Genomic DNA, 21,626 nt, shown 5'->3' on the forward strand with positions numbered 1-21,626 from the left:
TTAAAGGTGCTTTCCATGTATTTCTCCCATGGAATCCAGGGAACTGGGCAAAGGAAGCTGTGGCTCTTTTCCATCCCCAGGGGACTGGGGGAGGGGAGCCTCAGCCAATAGAAGGAAGAGAGGCTTGGCTCAGTAGCTCTGCTCTGTGATTGAGAGAGCCTGGAAAAACAAGCTCTGCCTCCCTCCCCATGGGAGGAACCTCAGCCAATGGAGACAATAGAGATTTTGCTCTGTAGCTCCTGTGCAATTGAGCAAGCCGGGTAAAGCAAACTGTTATGCAGAAGGAAGCAAGATATAGGGAGTAGGAAGCAGATGACAGACAGTTGCTCAGGGGCCTGATAGAAACCCTCTGGGGGCCTGATTCAGCCCCCAGACAGCATGTTTGACACCCCTGGTTTAGAGTCAGGGCTGCTTCTGATCTCCAAGTTCTGACCACCAAGGAATTGCTGGAACTGGCTGTGCTGAAACTGGTGAAGGAGGAGCCAGAAGAGAGGGTGACCCAGCACCGGGAAGGCCTGGTGCAGGAGTTCTTTGTGATGGTGGAGTCTCCTCACTGGCTGTGGGGAACACACTTGCCAGAGGAGACAACCCCATGGGATGACGCTGGGGCCTTTCTGGCTTCCTTTGAGCAGTTGGCCAAAGCCTGCCGGTGGCCCACAGAACTATGGGTGCCTCAGCCCCTGCTGGCCCTCAGTGGGGAAGCTGCAGAGGCCTTTATGAACCTGACTGTCCAAGACAGAGAGATTTGTTGTGATCTCATTTCCTGGTGCAATCAGAAGTAATATTGCATTGTTTGCCCCTCCCAGTTTAGCTCCTTCTGGTGTGAAGTGTGTATTGGGGACTGCAAGCCATGGCAGGCAAGCTGGTAAACCTTATAGGGTTGCCAACTCTAGGGAAATATCTGGAGATTTGGGGCTGAAGCCTAGGAGGGGTGAGATTTGGGGGAAAAGGTGGGTCAAAGCACGGTATAATACCAGAGACCGCCCTCCAAGTTATGCATTTTCTCCACAGAAACTGATCTGTGTAATCTGGAGATCAGTTGTAATTCCAGGAGATCTCCAGGCAACTCTGCTAGGGGAGAGCCCTTGAGGAAGTGGAAATCATATCCCAGTGAGAAATTCAAATCAGGGAATTTCCAAACTGCCTGCCTCCCACAAGTTCCCCATAAGCCACACACGACTAACTTGTTGACTCCTAGAGTTGTTCAGTCTTTCCCCTCCTTGTCCTGCAAAGGCAACCATTCCCTTAATGTGAGCCAAAATAAAACTTATAATTCAGTTCATTAAAATACTCAAACTTTTCCTCAATTTAACTCAGAGCCAGTCCTGGCGAGATGTTCCTACAATACTCTCCGAAGTCTTCAGGGAATGGTTTCAAGGACCTCACAAAGCAGAGCCCGCCCACCAGGCCTCAGATTCAGCAGGAGCTCACAGGAGTGCAGCTTTTGAACCTTTCTGACAGTTCCCCCTCTTCCTCTCCACCTACCTTGTCCATTGAGTAGGTGCAACTGAGCACAGAATGGTAAAGCTGCAGTTCAAACTCTCTGCCCATGACCTGAGTTCGATCCCAGTGGAAGCTGGGTTCAGGTAGCTGGCTCAAGGTATACAGCCTTCCATCCTCTTGGTACCCAGCTTGATGGGGGTAAAGTGTAGATGACTGCGGAAGGCAATGGCAAGCCGCCCCATAAAAAGTGCCGTGAAAACATCGTAATGCAACGTCACCCCATAGTCAGAAATGACTGGTTCTTGCACAGGTGACTACCTTTTTTTTTTTGCAGCTGCATAACAATCCCTGGAATAGGAGAGCGGGCAGCCAGCCAGCCACTAAGGGCTTTGCCACACCCCCCCCCAAGCAGCCCTCATTAACCTCTGGAGAAGCCCACGCCACCCTTTCTCCACTTTTTATGTGATTTTGGGCAGCAGGTGGCTTGCTGGCCTTTTGACTGAGGTGGGGGTGGCCCAGGTGAGTAAGGCCTGCTTGAGCTGGCTGGGTCTCTATTCAGCCCAAGCAGGCCTCGCTCACCTGGGGTTCTCCTTTCTTGTATCGAGTTGCTTTTGGCAGGGTGGGGGGAGCGGCATATGCTAATGAATTGTGCTACTGAGTTCTGCCACCTATTTTTCTACATAACAACCCCTGCTGCCCACCAACCAAATCCTCCAGGGACTTTCTGCAAAGGTTACCGAAGGAAAATCTCCCCAGCCCCAGATGTTAACACCAGCAGCAGAGGCAGACTGAGATGGAAGTGTTTAATTTTGAATTTTTAAAAAAGGGAGAGGGGTAAAGAGATACACTCAATCATTATTTTCAAGTATGTATACATACATATATATATATAGGTCGATAAATATAGTGTTTCCAGGACAGAGTTGATTACAAGACCATCCGGGGTTTATGCTGCTGGAAGAGAGAAAAGCTGAAAATCTGGAGAAAAAACCTAGGAGGAGAGAGAACAAGTGTTTCATTAAGAATAGTATAAATACCTGCTATGTTGATTTCGATACAAGTGAAAGCCACCTCAGATGGCAAAAGGAGTAACTAGCTGATTTCCCATAGGACTAAACATTTCTATCATTCCAAGGTTCTCTTAGGTGTAGTGAAATATCCCTGACTCTGAGGACACACCTGAAGGCCGCCTCCCATCCAGTTAAGAGTCCCAATCCTAAAGGGAGGCAGCGGCTGGAAACACCTACAACTACCCTGGGCTCCTTTTGCCTCTATCTAACTCAGCTCCCCCGCCATAGCACCAAGGACAGTATGCTCCTTGGGGCAGAGAACACAGGAGGATTCCTGAAATCAAACCGCAAGGCTCATTCTGGACCAGCACCCTGTTTCCAGCATTGGACAGCCAGAGAAGAAGAAGAAGACTGCAGATTTATACCCCGCCCTTCTCTCTGAATCAGAGTCTCAGAGTGGCTTACAATACCCTGTATCTTCTCCCCCCCACAACAGACACTCTGTGAGGTGGGTGGGGCTCTCCCAGAAGCTGCCCTTTCAAGAACAACTCCTGCGATAGCTATGACTAACCCAAGGCCATTCCAGCAGGTGCAAGTGGAGGAGTGGGGAATCAGACGCAGTTCTCTCAGATAAGAGTCTGCGCACTTAACCACTACACCAAACTGGCTCTACTGCACTGAACGTGAGGAAGCCCATAAGCAGGATAGAAGGGTGATGCATCCTTTCCCTCTGGCTGCTGCTTCTCCCCCAGCAAGTGATAAAGATATACTGCCACTGTACATGGAGGTTCCATTCATAGTTAGTAGCTGCTGATAGAAATATGCACCATGAACGTAACTCATCCTTATATGAGGCCAAAAAGCAGCTCGTTCTGTGCTTCCATGGGGCCCACACTGAAAAAGCTCACTGTTGACCAAGAGATAGACTACCTCTGTGCATGGAAGTTCCATTCTTACCTTTCACAGTTCACAGGCATGACGGAGCCCATAGGAGGGATCTGTCTTATTTTGTAAACTGATGACACAGTTCAAATAATAAATAGTCACAATAATAATAATACTAGGAGCAGCTAGAGGTTGTTTGTGTGAAATGGCATGCCCCGCTTACGCCCAGTGACTTCAGCCACACCAACGCCAAGGCTGTGTGGGTGTAAACCCTGGGCTTAAACAAAAAAAAAAGATTATAGGTTTCAGAAGGTTAAACTAAGTGCTGCCATTTGAATAAATCGGGCAAATCAAGGCAGATTTGCATGCCTTTACCCAGGACCTTTTTTGTAGAAAAAGCCCAGCTGGAACATTTGCATATTAAGCCACACCCCCTGATGTCACCATTGTTCCACACAGGGCTTTTTGCAGACAAAGCCCAGCAGGATCTCATTTGCATATTACGCCACACACCCCGATGCCAAGCCAGCCGGAACTGTGTTCCTGCTAAAAAAAAAAAAAGAAATCCCTGTCTTTACCTATCCCCTCGTCTGAAGAGGTATGCATGCATACGAAAGCTGACATTCTGAATAAAACTTTGTTGGTCTTAAAGGTGCCACTGGACTCCTACTTTGTTCTACTGCTTCAGACCAGTGCGGCTGCCCACTTGGATCTGTCTTTACTTATGTTTATTCTGCTCCTGTTTGGCTTAGAGAGAGCAAAAAGCTCACCATTAAGCCCTGCCCTCCCCCCAAAGTTACTAGAAACCCTCGTGGCCCCCCCCCTTCCATTTCACATGCTTTCAAGTCTATCTGCATAGCCAAGAGAACTAGAAAACTTGCTCTGTTTGGTTTTTCCCTTGTGTGTTTCTTACAGCATCACCAACCCCCGTTACCCCTAAATTGTGCGTTTGTGGGACACAGAGTTGCGGGATAGAAAAATTATTTTTCTTGTGGATTATGGCGATGTGGCTGAAGTTGAGGCATCGATGTCGCACTGATGGGGCCCACACTGACCACAGTGGCTGTATCACAGGCCAAAACTGCGCCACTGTTTGAACGGATGCCCGCTAAGCAGGAGTGCAACGAGTTCATCTTACAGAAAATGAAAGGAAAATCCCCCGCCTGACCATCATTTCTGGAATTTGCATGCACTAGCCCTGTCAATCCACACATCCCTAAATAATGCAAACGGGTGACTCGCCACTGTGGGTACAGCTCAGTGTCAGACTTAACTGACATTAACCCCCACCCCGAAAAAAAAATAGATTGCGAGGTTGCGCAGTGATAGTCCCTTCAGTTTGCGGTTTCACTCTCCCGTGTGCATTTTCCTGTGTGCAATTAGATATAAACCCCGAGTGAAGCTCTTCCCGCAGTCCAAACACTTGTAGGGCTTCTCTCCTCGGTGCGTCCTTTCGTGGGCAGTAAGGTTCGAACTGCGGCGGAAGGCCTTCCCGCAGTCAGCACAGCTGTATGGTTTCTCCCCAGTGTGAGTCCTTTCGTGAACGATGAAATCCGAGCTCCAGCGGAAGCTCTTCCCGCAGTCTGAGCATTTGTAGGGCTTCTCGCCCGTGTGGGTCCGCATGTGCGTGGTGAGGTTGGAGTTCCGGTTGAAGCTCTTCCCGCAGTCGGTGCACTGGAAGGGCTTCTCCCCCGTGTGGATCTTCTTGTGGCGGATGAAGTGCGAGCGGTGGTCGAAACTCTTCCGGCAGTCCTGGCATTTGTACAGCCTCTCCTCCGTGTGGATTCGCCGTCGGAGGACGACGCACCTCTTCTGCCGCTGGTTCTCCTGCATTCTCTCTTGGAAGATGATCTTGCTGAGATCCTCATAGCCCACCCTGCAGGGAATGGCCTCAGCCACTCTCTTCCCGGGGTGGATGCCCTGATGCCTCTCTGGCCTTGGCTGGTTCTCGGACGCCCTCCCTGTGTCATAACCGAGGTTCTCATGAGGTTTCTGTAGTGACGTCCCACACAGAGCCTCTCGCTCAGGGTAGTCTGGCGGCCGCACAGTCTGCCTCTCATGTTCATTCAACAACCTGCTGCCTGCTGAAACAAGAAGAGAAGGAAAACCACCAGTTTTCAAGCTGCTGCGTCAATTATCAACTGAACGAATCCAGCTTAGAGAAGGGAATTTTTCACGTGGGAATTTCTTTGCTAGTATGTAATTGGAGCCTCATTTAGAAAAAAAGAATTTGTTAAATGTAAGAGAACCATTGCGGAAAAGGCTAACACGACCACATTTATCTTTAAAAGGCATAACGTCTCTAAAAAGAAAGGGGTCGTGAAGGAGAAACTGAAAGGAAAGGTAAGGTAAAAGGTAGTCCTCTGCGCAAGCACCAGTCGTTTCCGACTCTGGGGTGACATTGCTTTCACAATGTTTTCACGGCAGACTTTTTACGAGGTGGTTTGCCATTGCCTTCCCCAGTCAGCTATGCTTTCCCCCCAGCAAGCTGGGTACTCATTTTACTGACCTCGGAAGGATGGAAGGCTGAGTCAACCTGAGCCAACTACCTGAAACCAGCTTCCGCTGGGATCAAACTCAGGTCGTGAACAGAGAGTTCAGACTGCAGTACTGCAGCTTTATCCCTCTGCGCCACGGGGCTCTACTAAAGGAAAGGTAAGGAGGGTCATATCCCTTTGGAAAGCTTGGAGACTGTTAAGAACATAAGAAAAGCCCTGCTGAATCAAACCAGTGGTCCATTTCATCCAGCATCCTGTCTCACACAGTGGCCAACTAGTTCCTCTGAAGGGCCAACAACAGGACACAGAGGCTGAGGCCTTCCTAAGAACATAAGAAGAGCCCTGCTGGATCAGACCAGTGGTCCATCTCATCCAGCATCCTGTCTCAGCATGGTAGCCAGCCAGTACCTCTGGAGGGTCAACAACAGGGCACAGAGGCCAAGGCCTTCCCTTGATTTTGCCTCCTGGTTCTGGGATTCAGAGAGTGCCTCTGAATCCAGTGGTTCACATTTAAAACTACAATCTTGGGAGCTCAGAAAAAATGTGTTCCACAGATTAGGAAAGGTGCAAATAAGTATAAAAATAGATGTGCGTGGTTAGCAAACAAAGTAATGGGAATAATAAAAGGTAAGAAGGATTCCTTTAAGCAGTGGAAGTCTAGTGTGAGTGAGCTTAATAAAAGGGAGCACAGGCTGTGGCAAATAAAATGAAAGCCTTTGAAAAATCCAAACTGACTGCATGCAAAATACTTTAGGCACTGGCACTTTAATTAACTCGCGGAGTCGGGCGAATGGTTTACAAGTGCTTCAAAGTCAGAAACTGAAACAATGAACGGCAATTAACATTTTAAATATCCTCCTTGCACATCAACTTTTGTATTCATGAATTGTTATATATTGTGAAGTGATATATGGTCTTGTGAAATGTTTCTTGAATAATTAACTTCCATTTACAAATTTATTTCAGTGTTTTTTGTTATTTTCCCACAGTTTTCTTAGTCTATACACCGGGGTGGCCAATGGTAGCTCTCTAGATGTTTTTTGCCTATAACTCCCATCAGCCCCAGCCATTGGCCATGCTGGCTGGGGCTGATGGGAGTTGTAGGCAAAAAACATCTGGAGAGCTACCGTTGGCCACCCCTGCTATACACAATCAGTTTCCAGGAAGGACCTGGCAAAATAGCCGTATGGTAATATTGCCTTTGTTATCTCAGCATGGACCAGGCCCATAGCCAGATTATTGGGGGGGGGGGGCGGGAATAAAATTTTAGGTGGAGGGGCTCTGCGGCCCAAAATGACATTACACACTTTTTGAAAAAAAAAATTAAAAAGTGAGTGGCAGCGAGAGCAGCGGCAGCAGCAGCGAGAGTGGGGCGACGAGAGCAGGGTAGGGGAGAGCGGAGACGGGGAGAGCAACAGTGGGAAGAGAAGAGGCGGCGAGAGCGGGGTCGGGAAGAGCAGCGGGGAGAGCAGGGTGGTGAGAGTGGGGATGGTGAGAGCAACAGCAGCGGTGGTGAGAGCGGGGTGGGGAGACAGAGGTCAGGGAGAGCAGCAGCAAGAGCGGGGCAGTAAAAGGAGGGGCCATACAGGTGGAAGGGGGGGTTGGGTGGAGTGGTCTGGCCTCCTCCAGCCTCCCCCATAGCTACGGGCCTGGGATGGACCAGGCATTTTGGCAAACACAACACAACAGGCTTTGGAGATACAGAGATCGCATGGTAGTCAGCAAAATGTCTGGAAACCAAGTCCTATGAAGAAAGGTTAAGGGAGCTGCGTATGTTTAGCCTGGAGAGGAGGTGGCTGAGAGGTGATATCATCACCAAGTACTTGAAGGGCTGTCATATAGAGGATGGTATGGAATTGTTTTCTGTGGCCCCACAAGGTAGGACCGGAACCAATGGGCTGAAATTAAATCAGAAGAGTTTTCAGCTCAACATCAGGGTGAACTTCCTGACAGTTAGAGTGGTTCCTCAGTGGAACAGGCTTCCTCTGGAGGTGGTGGGCTCTCCTTCCTTGGAGGTTTTTAAACAGAGGCTAGATGGCCATCTGGCAGCAATGCTGATCCTGTGAATTTAGGGGGTGGTGTTTGTGAATTTCCTGCATTGTGCATGGGGTTGGACTAGATGACCCTGGAGGTCCCTTCCAACTCTATGATTCTATGATCCGCCACCAAATGAGAAACCTGGGCAGCAAAAAGGGGGTGAAATCCCCTGGCCACTGCAAACAGAGATTTTTTTTTTTTTAAATCCTCTTACCTTGCTTCCGAGAAGCCCCCAGACAGACCTGCTGTGCCCTTGGGAAAGTCACAGTCACTTCTTCAAAGGAATTGAGGCCCTGAAATGAGAGTAGGAAGCCCCGTTTGAGAGTCACAGGCTGAATGGGCAAGCTCCACTTTGTTAGAAGGGAGAGATTCTGTCCAAATGATGTTTCCACTTGAAAGGTCAGTGCAATCGAGGCTGGGTTAATTATATGGCTGCCAACAGGCCTGGAGCTCGTGGGCACATTGGGAATTCTGACATGGTACAGTGCGCACGGTCACAAAATGGCTGCTGTAAGAGGAGGAGCCAGCCGCAAAGGGATTGCCATGGCTTAACTTCAGGAACACAGTGCAGATATTTGTGCCGTGGTGATAGTTGCCACCAAAGCAACGTTTTTAAAAATGGGCACAGCCAATCAAATCTCCAATAGCCAATCAGAAACCTTGCTGGGCGAAAGCACTACCTGGTCCCACCTACTTCCTAAAAACAGTGGCAGGACCGGATCTACATGTTTTTTGAGGGGGGGCAAAATCAAAAAATGGCACCCCCTTATGGGCCATTCTATATTATGCTCCCATAGAATACAATGGGCTCCATACCCAATTTGGCGCCCCTCCTCCATCGGCGCCCAGGGCAAGCACCCCCCTCTGCCCCCTCTAGATCTGGCGCTGGTCAGTGGGTACAATGGTGCCCACAGGCACCACATTGGAAGAAGATATTGGATCTATATCCTGCCCTATACTCTGAATCTCAGAGCGGTCATAATCTCCTTTACCTTCCCCCCCTCCCAACAACAGACACTCTGTGAGGTGGGTGGGGCGGAGAGAGCTCTGAAATAACTGCCTTTTCAAGGACAACTTCTGCGAGAGCTATGGCTGACCCAAGGCCATTCCAGCAGGTGCAAGTGGAGGAGTGGGGAATCAAACCCAGCTCTACCAGATAAAGAGTCCAAGCACTTAACCATTACACCAAACTGGCTCTCGGGGGGGGGGGGGGCGGGTCTGCTTTAAGCAAAGACTTGTGGGATGTCATTGTCCTTCAACTCCAGGTCCTGAAAAGCTTCCACCGCCCATTAGACCTCTATTATTAATTCATAAATCAATAAATTTAATAGGAGTCTGGATTTATATCCTGTCCTTTACCTGAAGTTTCAGAGCAGCTTACAATCTTCTTCCTTTCCTCTCCCCACAACAGACTCCCCCCCCCCAAGGGAGGTGGAGCTGAGAGAGAGTTCCGAGAGAACTGTGGCTGATCCAAAGTCACACCAGCAGCTGCATGTGAAGGAGTGGGGAATCAAACCCGGCTCTCCCAGATTAAAGTCTGCACTCTTAACTACTGCACCAAACCGGCTCTTTGACACCCTGCCTTTCTCCCCAGTGGGTACCCAAATCCGTCTCCTCCCGTTCAGTCTGTCTTCACAGCAACCCTGTGAGGTAGCTTTGACTGAAAACGTGTGACTGGCCCAAGGTCCCCCAGTGAGTTTCCCTGGTGCAAGTGGGGATTCACTCAAGACGCTGAACCACTGCACTATGCTGGCTCTCAAGGGACAGGCCATTTTTTTTGTCCACGTCGCTGGCAACTCTTGTGTTTTGTCTCATTTATTTATTTTGTAGGCTTCTATTCCGCCTTCTCCCGTAACCGGGCTCAAGGTGGATCACAACATATAATAGAAACAATACAAAGCTATAAAACAGAGTTAAAATGCCACATTAAAATCAAACAGTAAAAACAATAACCAATAAATAAAATGCACCATTGGCGAAAAAGGCACAGCATGTCAAGTAGCCAGTTATAAGCCCACATTTAAGTGATGGTGATAGCGCTGCGATAAGGTACAATGTCACCACAAGGGCACGATGTCCCCACAAGGGAGGTCAAATGATGGAATAATAGGGCGCCCGCTGCCTCAACCATAAACCCGGCGGAACAGCTCTATCTTGCAGGCCCTACAAAATTGGTAGTAGTTCAGGTAGGGCCCGGATCTCCACAGGTTATTGCTGTGTCTTTGTGGCCTGTGTTGACCACTTTGGGTTGGCAGTTCCATCATCCTACCCAGGGGTGGAATTCTAGCAGGAGCTCCTTTGCATAAACCCCTGATGTAGCCAATCCTCCAAGAGCTTACAAAAGAGCCTTGTAAGCTTTTGGCGGGGTGGCTACATCAGGGGGTGTGGCCTAATATGCAAAGGAGCTCCTGCTAGAATTCCACCCCGATCCTATCCATCTGTAGTTCGTCTCTCCCCCAATAAGTTCTGGGCATCCATACATGGTCTGCCTTCCATTTTGTCTTTGCAACAATCCTGTGAGGTAGATTAACCTGAGAGAGTGACTGGTCCAAGGTTACCTGGTGAGCCAACTGAGAATTGGAACCCAGAGGGTAGTCCTAGCTCAGGGTGGCCAAACTGTGGCTCAAGAGCCGCATGTGGCTCTTTCACACATATTGTGTGCCTCTTGAAGCCCCCACCACCCCGTCAGCCAATTGGGAGAAGGCATTTCCCTCTTTAAATCACTTCTCCAAGCCAAGCCAGCTGGTGGCCAGGAGAATGCATTTAAAGTTAAAGTTGCTTTCTTTCCACCTCCACCCATCTATTTGCTTTCCTTCTTTCATTGTAGGTCTCAAACATCTGACATTCATGTCTTGAGGATCTCAAACATCTGACACCTATTCTATGTGGCTCGTACGTTAAGCAAGTTTAGCCACCCCTGTCCTAGGTCTTTGAGAGCCAGTGTCAGACTAGGTGCCAGGATACCCAGGTTCGAATCCACGCACTGCCACAAAAGCTTGCTGGGAGACCTTATGCCAGTCACACCCTCTCAGCCTAACCTACCTCACAGGGTTGTCTGGAAGCCCATCTCTTTCCCGAAGCGCTTCCCCAGAACGATCAGGGACAAAAACGTCTCTCACCAGTTGTCGCGGCCGCTCAGCTTCCTGCTGCCTCAGGAGAAAGCCCTCGGCCAGGGCCACAGCCTGGGCACATGTCTCAGGGCCCCGTTCCCTCACGCAGCCCTGGATTCCCGGCGGCAGGATGCTGAGGAACTGCTCCAGGATCAGCGTCTCCAAGATCTGCTCCTTGGTGTGGCGCTCCGGCTTCAGCCACTGATGGCACAGCTCCCGGAGGCGGCCACAGGCCTCGCGGGGCCCCTCGGCCTCGTGGTAGGAGAATTGCCGGAAGCGTTGCCGTTGTGTCTCTGCACTGACGGGCTCTTCTTCTAAGACCTCTTCTTTCACCTTCCAGGCGCCTCCCCGGCCGAAGGCTTGCTGGGTCATCCCGCGAGCAGCCTGGAAACCCTTCGGGTCGCCAAACACCATCAGCTCGGGCAGCTGCGGGTTCCCCCATCCCGACTGAGGGGACTGTACCACCTTCAGGAACTCCTGCCACTGGGCTTCCCACCGCTGGGCCAGCCCCTCGTCCGGTTCCTGTTTAATCTGGGTTGGTGTCACCCGACGCAGAAGGTCCTTGGTGCTGCCAGCCTGGACGCCACGAGGTCCCCTACGGGCACCCTCCACCGGTCTGGAACAGGAGGGGTTCTTCTCCTCCATTTTCACCCTGTGTTCCAACGGGGCTTGGAAATGAAGGCCCAGGGCCGACGGGGTACTGCCCTGCTTCGTAACCACTTTCCGGGAGGCCATAGAGAAGCCTTATCCCATCGCCAAGTTATGTTTTTGAGAATTCCTTTGCTGTGTTTGGGGGCAATCCTGGGGTCTGCTTGTACGTTTGGGCGTCTGTCTCCCGCTTTTGTGCCAGGTCAGTAGCTCAATCCCATGGCTGAAGGCTCCTTTCACAGTGACCATCAAGGGTCTTAGACAAACGTGCTGTTACCCAAAGGCGCTTCTCCCTACAGAAACAAGGCACAAACAAAAAGAAATGCCCTCTGTTTAGGCCTGACCTGGATGGCCCTGGCTAGACCAGTCTTGTCAGATCTCAGACGCTAAGCAGGGCAGGATCTCATTAGTACTTGGATGGAAAACGACCCAGGAAGGCCAGGGTCACCACTAGGGTTGCCAAGCCCAATTCAAGAAATATCTGGGGACTTTGGGGGTGGAGTCAGGAGACTTTGGGGTAAGAACATAAGCTATGTTGGATCAGGCCAATGGCCCATCCAGTCCAACACTCTGTGTCACACAGTGGCCAACTCCCCCCCCCCCCCCCCCCGTGCCATCAGGAGGTTTACAAGTGGGGCTAGAAGCCTTTCCACTTTGTCCCCCACCCCAAGCACCAAGAATATAAGTATCACTGCCCCAGACAGAGAGTTCCAACAATACGCTGTGGCTAATAGCCACTGATGGACCTCTGCTCCGTATGTTTATCCAAGTCCCTCTTGAAGCTGCCTATGCTCGTAGCCGCCACCACCTCCTGTGGCAGTGAATTCCACAGGTTAATCACCCTTTGGGTGAAGAAATACTTCCTTTTATCCGTTCTAACCCGACTGCTCAGCAAGCAGGGGTAGAGCCAAGCGAGTGGTAGAGCCAGGAAGGACCTTGGTGAAAAGCACAATTGAACTCCAAAGGGAGTTCTGGCCATCGCATTTAAAGGGACCGCACACCTTTTAAATGCCTTCCCTCCTTTGGAAATAATGAAGGATAGGGGCACCTTCTTTGGGGGCTCATAAAATTGGACCCCTTGGTCCAATCTTTTTGAAATTATTTTGGGGAGAGGCACTGGATGCTACGTTGAAAATTTGGTGCCTCTACCTCAAAAAACAGGGCCCCCCAGAGCCCCAGATACCCGCAGATCAAATCCCCATTATATTCTATGAGAATTGGTCTCCTTAGGGAATCATGGAGTGCCCAGCAAACATTTCCCTTCACCCCTCTCCCGCTTTCTGATGGCCTTGAAGTGGGGGAAAGGCCTCTAAACCTGGAGATCCCCTGTACATATGTAGAGCTTCTGCTGGGTATGCAGAAGGTCTCGAGTTCAGTTCCTAGCTCCAGTTGAAAGGATGAGGTAGACCAATGGTCTAACTCCATAAACGGTAGGTTCATTTAGGGAAGGGGCCATGGCATAGTGGTACAGCTTCTGCTTGGTATGCAGAAGGTCCCGAGTTCAATCCCTGGTCTCTCTAGTTGAAAGGATGAGGTAGACCAATGGTCTAACTCCATAAACGGTAGGTTCATTTAGGGAGGGGGCCATGGCTCAGTGGTAGAACTTCTGTTTGGGATTCAGAAGGTCCCAGGTCAATCCCCGGCATCTCCAGCTAAAAGATCTGGCCATAACTGATATGAAAGATGTTTGCTGAAATCCTGGTGAGCCGCTGCCAGTGTGAGTAGACAATATTGACTTTGGTGGACTAAGGGTTCGATTCTGTATAAGGCAGTGTCATGTTTGGCCTTCCTCTTCCTTTCAACTAGAGCTGGCAGGGATTGAACCTGGAAACTTTCTGCACACCAAGCAGACACTCTACCATTGAGCTACAGCCCTTACCCAAATTTTAGAACAACTATGAAAATCAGGTTTCACACAGAATGGTCTTAGGTAGACACTCGCTCCATCCTACCTAGATGGCTGACTCTGATGGCTCGCTGGGGTCTCTCTGCACAAGACAGGCCTTTCCAAACACCTGCTGTCCAGCAGGGCTTTTTTTGTAGCAGGAACTCCTTTGCCTGTTAGGCCACACAACCCTGATGTAGCCAATCCTCCAAGAGCTTACATTAGGCCCTGTACTAAGAGCCCTGTAAACTCTTGGAGGATTGGCTACATCAGGGGTGTGTGGCCTAACGGGCAAAGGAATTCTTGCTACAAAAAAAAGCCCAGGTATCTTAACTAGGGAGGCAAGGGATTAATCTGAGTCATGGCCCTTCCCCAAAGAAGGACCATAACAGGAAGGCGGCAGAGGAAACCAGAGAAAGAAGCAGGCCAAAAATCAGTCTCCTCACATATGGTTGCCAACTCCGGGTTGGGAAATTCCTGGAGATTTGGGGGGCAGAGGGCAGGGGTTTTGGGGGAGGAGACCTCAGTGGGGTTTAATGCCATAAAGCGCCCCCCCCCCAGCAGCCATTTTCTCCAGGGGATCTGATCTCTGTCATTTGGGGATCGGCTGTAATTCTGGGAGATCTCTAGGCTGCACCTGGAGGCTGTCAGTCCTATTTTGAATTTATAGGAAAACCGGAGGCATATAGTTCAGACATTTTGCTGCACAAAGTATCTTAAGTATATTCAGGGCTTTTTTTTAGCAGGAATGCACAGGACACAGTTCCAGCTGGCTTGGTGTCAGGAGGTGGGCGCCTAATATGCAAATGAATTCCTACTGGGCCTTCTCTACAAAAATGCCCTATGTGAAGCAATGGTGATGTCAGGGGGTGTGGCCTAATATGCAAATGAGTTCCTACTGGGCTTTCCCTACAAAAATGCCCGATGTGAAGCAATGGTGATGTCAGAGGGTGTGGCCTGATATGCTAATGAGTTCCTACTGGGCTTTTCCTACAAAAATGCCCGATGTAAAACAATGCTGATGTCAGGGGGTGTGGCCTGATAGGATAATGAGTTCCTGTTGGGGATTTTTTCTATTCAAAAAGCCCTGAGTATATGTTAAGGCAGCTTTCCCCATGCTTCCGGCATATAATTATTTTCTGTCTCTTATGGGTCTTTGGACGCTTATTTCAGCTGAAACAGAAGAGGTAAGCTCATCCCTACCACTCAGGCTTGCCAACCTCCTGGAGATTTGGAGGTGGAGCCTGCAGAGGGCGGGGTCTGGGGAGGGGAGGGACCTCGGTGGGTTATAATACTGTAGGGTCCACCCGCCATAGGAGCCGTTTTCCTGCAGGGGAACTGATCTCTGCCGTCTGGAGAGCAGTGGGCTCTCCAGGAGATCTCCCATCTGGAAGCTGGCAACCCTAACTGAGAATGAATAACTTGCTTGCTGATGGGCGATGCACGGCACGCAACTCCTTTGGGACATCCAAAAGGGGCATCTGGCTTAGAGCAAGCACCCCCCTCCCCCATCTCACTCGCCTCACAATGGGATCCTTTGGGCACGGCTTCCAGATCTGGGATAAAGCCCGCCGGGGAGAACGTCTCTGGCCTCGGCTGCCCTTGAGGCTGCCTGGCTCCCCCCACCCACGTCCCACCCCCCTCCCCACGATTGCATCAAAAGGATGGAGCCTTTCCTCCCACCTCCCCCGGCTCGCCCTCGGTACTCACTTCTGCAAAGCCACCCTGGCTCGCCCCCTTTCTGGGATTGCAATCTCCCCCCCCTTTCTCCCAAGAGACACCCCCACCCCCCCCGATTGCAGCTCAGCGATGCAAAGAACGGGGAGGGAATCCACTTTATCCCAAGGTGGGGAAAAGGCGGAAAAGGAAAGGAAGGGACTTTGCTCTTTGGCGTCCCCCCCTTTTCCCTCCCCAAGTGTCTAGGGCTGCTCTAGCAGGCGCGCCGCTCTCTCGGCTTAACCCTTCCGGTGCCACGGCAAAGGTGGAATAGTGGGGGAGTGCAAGATAGCAAACTATGGGGACTAGGTAGCGAACTCCGCTTTTTCCCCAACAGGGGTTTCTCCCTTTCTCCTTTCCTTTAAAGCAGGGGTGGCCAAACTGGGGCTCCAGAGTCACACGTGGTTCTTTCACACATATTGTGTGGCTCTGGAAGACCCCACTGCCCCGTCAGCCAGTTTGGAGAAGGCATTTGAAGTTGCTTTCTTTCCACATCTCTCCCTCATCTATTTTCCTTCCTTCCTATTTTGTGGCTCTCAAACATCTGATGTTCATGCGTTGTGGCTCCCAAACACTCGACGTTTATTCTTTGTGGCTCTTACATTAAACAAGTTTGGCCACTCCTGCTTTAAAGGCTTCTCAGGCAGACAGGCGCAGCATTCACACAGTGGGGGAGCGGACCATTGCGGAGGGCTGCGCCTGGTGGATTTCTGTCTGTTCTGCATGCTGAAGGTGCAAGAACAAAAAACTGGGCCCAGAGCTGGATTAACAATTAGGCCAAGTAGGCACTAGCCTATGGGCCAGGGCCGGATTAAACCCTGCGGAGGCCCCTACGCAGTCGAAATTTTTGGGGCCCCCTCGCAAATTATCTCTGAGTTGGAGCACCCACCCCACTGCCCGCCGCCTTCCGCCACCTCCCTGCAGCTGCTGCCGCCTTCCCCCCCGCCACCTCCCTGCAGCTGCTGCTGCCATCCCCTGCCGCCTTCCACCACCTCCCTGCAGCTGCTACCGCCTTCCCCCGCCACCTTCTGCCACCTCCCCATAGCTGCTGCTGCCATCCCCCCGCCGCCTTTCACCACCTGCCTAGGGGCCTCCACAGGGATTAATCCGGCACTGACTGGGACGGCTTAATGCCTAACCATCTATCCTTGCTTCTAACCCCCCTCCTCAAAAATTGATTGTCAATATTTACTTGTTTCATGCATTTCTTGTTTCATGAGCCTTTGGGGAAAAGGCAGAACAGAAATCGAAATGAATAAATAAATATTCTTGATATGACTGGGGAAGGCAATGGCAAACCACCCCGCAAAAAGTTTTGAAAGCAACTGACTTTGTGGTGCCTAATGTTTCCGTGGGGGGTGGGAATCAAGAAAAGAAATAGAAAAATCCCCCCTTTCCATCAAAACCAAAGAAACTTATCTTGTACTTTAGACAGCTGAATAGCCAGGCAAAACTAACTGGTGCAGAGCTTGCTTTTGCTGCTCTGTGTGGGAACTTTCCCCTGACCCTTAGCACCCCAAGCCATCTTGTTCTTGGCATGATCAGCTACGGTTGCCAGCCTCCGGGTGGGACCTGGCAATCTGGAATTACAGCTCAAATCCGGACGAGACAAATCAGTTTCCCCGAAGAAAATGGATGCTTTGGGGGGTGGACTTCAGGGCACTGTACCCCACTGAATGCCTGTCCTGCCAGGACTCCATCCCCAAATCTCCAGGAGTTTCCCAACCTCTACCTGATAACTCTACTCCTCTGCCCCCTGTTGGTGGGCAGGGGACCTGGTTAGCACTTGGCAGGGGTCGTTTTGTAGAAAAATAGATGGTGGAGCTCATTCGCATAATTTATTACCCTATGCCCCGCCCCCAGCCAAAAGCAACCCGATGCAAGAAAGGAGAGTCTGGGCAAGGCCTGCCTGGGCTGGCTAGAGACCCATAAGAACATAAGAGAAGCCATGCTGGATCAGGCCAATGGCCCATCCAGTCCAACACTCTGTGTCACACAGTGGCCAAACCCTGTGCCCCCAAGTGTCATCTAGAGATCCAACAGTGGGACTAGAAGCCCTTCCACTGTGCCCCCCCCCAGCACCAAAATACAGAGCATCACTGTCCCAGAAAGTTCCAACAATACGCAGTGGCTAATAGCCACTGATGAACCTCTGCTCCATGTTTATCCAATACCCTCTTGAAGCTATGTTTGTAGCCACTGCCACCTCCTGTGGCAGTGAATTCCATGTGTTAATCGCCCTTTGGGTGAAGAAGTACTTCCTTTTATCAGTTCTAACCCAACTGCTCAGCAATTTCATTGAATGCCCACATAATTCTTGTATTGTGAGAAAGAGAAAAAAGTAGTTTTCTCTACCTTCTCTATCCTGTGCATAATCTTGTAAACCTCGATCATGTCACCCCGCAGTTTCTCCAAGCTAAAGAGCCTCAAGCGTTTTAACCTTTCTTCATAGGAAAAGCGTTCCAACCCTTTAATCAGTCTAGTTGCCCTTTTCTGGACTTTTTCCAATGCTATAATATCTTTTTTGAGGTGCAGTGACCAGAATTATACACAGTATTCCAAATGAGACCGCACCATCGATTTACACAGGGGCATTTGTGTGGGTCAAAAAGCCAGCAAGCCACTCACCGCCCAAAATCACAACAGAAGTATATCACAACACGGTGTGTGTATATATATATATGTGTGTGTGTGTGTGTCTATATGTATATGGGTGTGTGTGTATACACACACACACACACATATTGGCCACTGCGTGACACAGAGTGTTGGACTGGATGGGCCATTGGCCTGATCCAACATGGCTTCTCTTATGTTCTTATGTTTATGTAAGTGGAGAAGGGTGTGTGGGCTTCTTCAGGGGTTAATGAGGGCTGCTGGGGGTGTGGCAAAGCCCCTGGTGACTGGCTGGCTGCCTGCTCTCCTAATCCAGGGATTGTTATGCAGCTGCGCCTACTATTCAATGGACAAGGTAGGTGGGGAGGAAGAGGGGGAACCCTCAGAAAGGTTCAGGAGATGCGCTGCTGTGAGCTGCTGCTAAATCTGAGGCCTGGCACTTGCACAGGAGACCACCAAGGAAGTTCAGGGCTGGCACAACACAGAGGCAGGCAATGGGAAAACCACCTTGGAAGGTCTCTTGCCTTGAAAAACCCACCAGGGGTGCCATCAATCAGATGAGGTTTGGTGGCAAAAGGAAAACAAGGGGGGTTTCACTGGTGGAATCTCAGCTTTATGTTCATAACACAGGAGTCTTGCCAGAAGAAAAAAAATAGGGTTACCATTAAAGTAACGCTTTTTATTTAGGTAGTATTAATCCCCTCTAAGCACTTTGAGCACCTAATAAGGCAGCATCGAGTAGCAGTTAGGAAAGGACTGGGAACATAACAGCAGTCAACCTTCAGGTGGGACCTGGTGTTTTCCTGCTAGACAGCTAGACAGTTTGGTGTAGTGGTTAAGTGTAGCGGCCTCTGATCTGGAGAACCAGAACTGGGTTTGATTCCCCACTCCTCCACATGAAGCCAGCTGGATGACCTTGGGTCAGCTGCATTCTCTCAGAGCTGTTCTCTCAGCCCCACCTGCCTCACAGGGTGGCTGTTGTGGGGAGAGGAAAGGAAGGAGATTGTAAGCCGCTCTGACACTCTGAGTGAAGGATGGAACATAACTCCAATTCGCCTTCTTCTTCTCCTCCCCACCCCCACCAAACAACAGAGATCAGTTCCTGCCAACAAAAGTCCGTATAGTCAAAGCGATGGTATTCCCAGTAGTAATGTATGGCTGTGAGAGCTGGACGATAAGGAAGACCGAGCGCAGAAGAATAGATGCTTTTGAGATGTGGTGCTGGAGAAGAATCTTGAGAGTCCCTTGGACTGCAAGAAGATCCAATCAGTCAGTCCTAAGGGAAATCAACCCAGACTGTTCCCTGGAAGGTCAGATGCTGAAGCTCAAATACTTTGGCCACCAAATGAGAAGGGAGCACTCCCTGGAGAAGATCCTGATGCTGGGAAAGACAGAAGGCAAAAGAAGAAGGGGACTGCAAAAGATGAGATGGCTGGACAGCGTTACTGATGTAACCAACACAAATTTGAGCAGACTTCGGAGGATGGTGGAAGACAGGAGGGCCTGGCGTGACTTTGTCCATGGGGTCGCAAAGAGTTGGACTCGACTGTGTGACTGAACAACAAAAAAATCCCTACTGAACTCCCTTCCTTCCCCAAGCTTGAATCTAACAATTTTTTTCCGTTTTAGGCAAAACATAATAGATTTTCATGGGCCCCAAACATTTCACTTTCTTCTGATGTGAGGGGAAAAAAATCAACGGGTTTTCTTCACCCCTAAAAGTTCATGTCTTTTCTTCTGAATTCAAAAGAAATTAAAGCATCTTCGTGGGCCCCTAAAAGTATCCTAGGCTCTAGGCACAGTGCCTGCCATGCCTAATGAATAAATTGGCCTTGTGTTTGGCTGCCTGAAGGCTGAGAGATTGATCTTTGGCCTCAAGTGTCTTTTGACAGAGATGCTTAATCATCTTTAATGGCCGTTGGGATGTTTCATTAATGGGAGCTCATTGTCAGGAAATGTTTCCTGATTGAGATCTCCATCAGAACTTGAGGAAGGTGCATGCCCCACCCCAGACTCAGAAGGTGCTGTCTTTGTCTGGTAGGAGGGAAGTGGTTTCCCATCCCCGAACTGTTTTTTTTTAGTGGGGGGGGGGAATGGTTGAGTCAGGACTCTACGGAAGGCTATCTAAAGAAGTGAGCAGTGACTCACAAAAGCTCATTTTGGTGCGGAGCCAGTTTGGTGTAATGGTCAAGTGTGCGGATTCTTATCTGGGAGAACCGGGTTTGATTCCCCACTCCTCCACCTGCAGCTGCTGGAATGGCCTTGGGTTAGCCACAGCTCTTGCAGAGCTGTCTTTGAAAGTGCAGCTTTTGGGCGAGCTCTCTCAGCCCCAACCTGTTGTGGGGGAGAAAGGTAAAGGAGACTGTGAGCCGCTTTGAGACTCTGAGATTCAGAGTGGAGGGCAGGGTAGAAATCCAATTTCTTCTCCTTCTCCCCTGTCACAAATTTGATTAGTCTTTAACATGCTCCTGGAATCTTGCGCTATGCTGGTTAGAATATTAGGCTGCTCAAGAGAAGAAATGCATACTGCTCTTTGGACCACTTACACCAATAGGAAGCTGATGGGAGGTACCTTGGGCCAATCTAGACCATCCATCCATCCTGAGAAAACTCTTTATCTCTGTATGTAGAGTTCTGCCTCACAAAAGCCTTAGCCATAAGTAGGATTGTCAACTCTGGGTTCAGCAATTCCTGCAAATCTACGGGCGGAACTTGGGAAAGAAGAAGATATTAGATTTATATCCCACCATCTACTCCAAATCTCGGAGTTTCAGAGCGCCTCACAATCTCCTTTACTTTCCTCCCTCACAACAGACACCCTATGAGGTGGGTGGGGCTGAGAGGACTCTCACAGCAGTTGCCCTTTCAAGGACAACCTCTGCCAGAGCTATGGCTGACCCAAGGCCATTCCAGCAGGTGCAAATGGAGGAGTGGGGAATCAAACTCGGTTCTCCCAGATAAGAGTCTGTGGACTTAACCATGACACCAAACTAGAAAGGTAGGACTCAGGGAGTCATGGGGCCTCAGTAGGGCCATAGAATCCACCCTCCAAAACAGCTGTTTCCTCCAGGGGAACTGATCTCTGCAATCTCAAGATCAGCTGTAATTCTGGGAGAGCTTCAGGTCCCACCTGGAAGCTGGCAACCCTTTCTAAGGAGTGGGTTCACCTTGAAGGTGCCAGGAGAAGGTTCTTGTGCTATTTTGGCCACAACTGGTGAGGTGTCCCTTCTGGAATTCTGCCATTCCTGGCTTGGTCATCTAGCATGTTTGAGAGCTTCAAGACGGAAGGAAGGAAGGCTGTTCTGCTCAATTGGGAGGAAGGGAAAGGTGGAAAGAAAGCAACTTTAAATGCATTCTCCAAGCTGCTGGCTGGTTTGGCGAAGTGGTTTAAAGAGAGATGGGGCAGTGGTGGCTTTGAGAGCCACACAATATGTGTGAAGGAGCCACATGTGGCTCCCGAGCCACAGTTTGGCTACCCTTGCGATGGAGGTTTCCAAAATTAGGCATGGGGTGGAGATTGAACAACAACGGAGATTGGACCAAGAGAACTTTTTCTCCCTCTTCCAGTGAAACTGATGGGCAGTAAGTTCAGGATGAACTGCTTTACACAGAGAGTGATTAAAATGTGGGATTTGCTCGCAGAGGATGCAGGGATGGGCACAAAAAAAAACACATTTAAAGGGGGATTAGATAGATTAATGGAGGGCAAGTCTATCAGTGGCTACTACCCGTGGTAGTTAAGGGGAGCCTCCACATTCAAAGGCACTAATTGAAATAA

General features: G+C 50.0%; 1 protein-coding gene across 2 annotated transcripts; it reads right to left on the bottom strand.

Moving 5' to 3' along the window:
* Nucleotides 1–4,685: 4,685 nt before the first annotated feature.
* LOC132572216 (zinc finger and SCAN domain-containing protein 31-like) lies at nt 4,686–11,835 on the bottom strand. Of its 2 annotated transcripts, none has more exons than XM_060239062.1 (3): nt 10,993–11,835; nt 8,088–8,166; nt 4,686–5,419 (listed from the first exon to the last, which is right to left on the bottom strand). In XM_060239062.1, exons 1-3 carry the CDS (start codon nt 11,716–11,718, stop codon nt 4,686–4,688), a joined length of 1,539 nt encoding a protein of 512 aa, XP_060095045.1. In that variant the 5' UTR covers nt 11,719–11,835. The 2 variants fall into 2 exon arrangements, with proteins under 2 accessions (XP_060095045.1, XP_060095044.1); XM_060239061.1 differs by having other exon boundaries at nt 4,686–5,422.
* Between the last annotated feature and the right edge of the window lie 9,791 nt (nt 11,836–21,626).

This window comes from Heteronotia binoei, chromosome 5, assembly GCF_032191835.1.
Source record: "Heteronotia binoei isolate CCM8104 ecotype False Entrance Well chromosome 5, APGP_CSIRO_Hbin_v1, whole genome shotgun sequence".
NCBI lineage: Eukaryota > Metazoa > Chordata > Lepidosauria > Squamata > Gekkonidae > Heteronotia > Heteronotia binoei.

Coding starts and splice junctions, on each gene's coding strand:
- LOC132572216 (XM_060239061.1), bottom strand. CDS start 11,718: ATGGCCTCCCGGAAAGTGGTTACGAAGCAGGGCAGTACCCCGTCGGCC. Junction 8,167..10,992: donor CTGAGCGGCCGCGACAACTG/GTGAGAGACGTT, acceptor CTCTCATTTCAG/GGCCTCAATTCCTTTGAAGA. Junction 5,423..8,087: donor GGGGGCTTCTCGGAAGCAAG/GTAAGAGGATTT, acceptor TTCTTGTTTCAG/CAGGCAGCAGGTTGTTGAAT.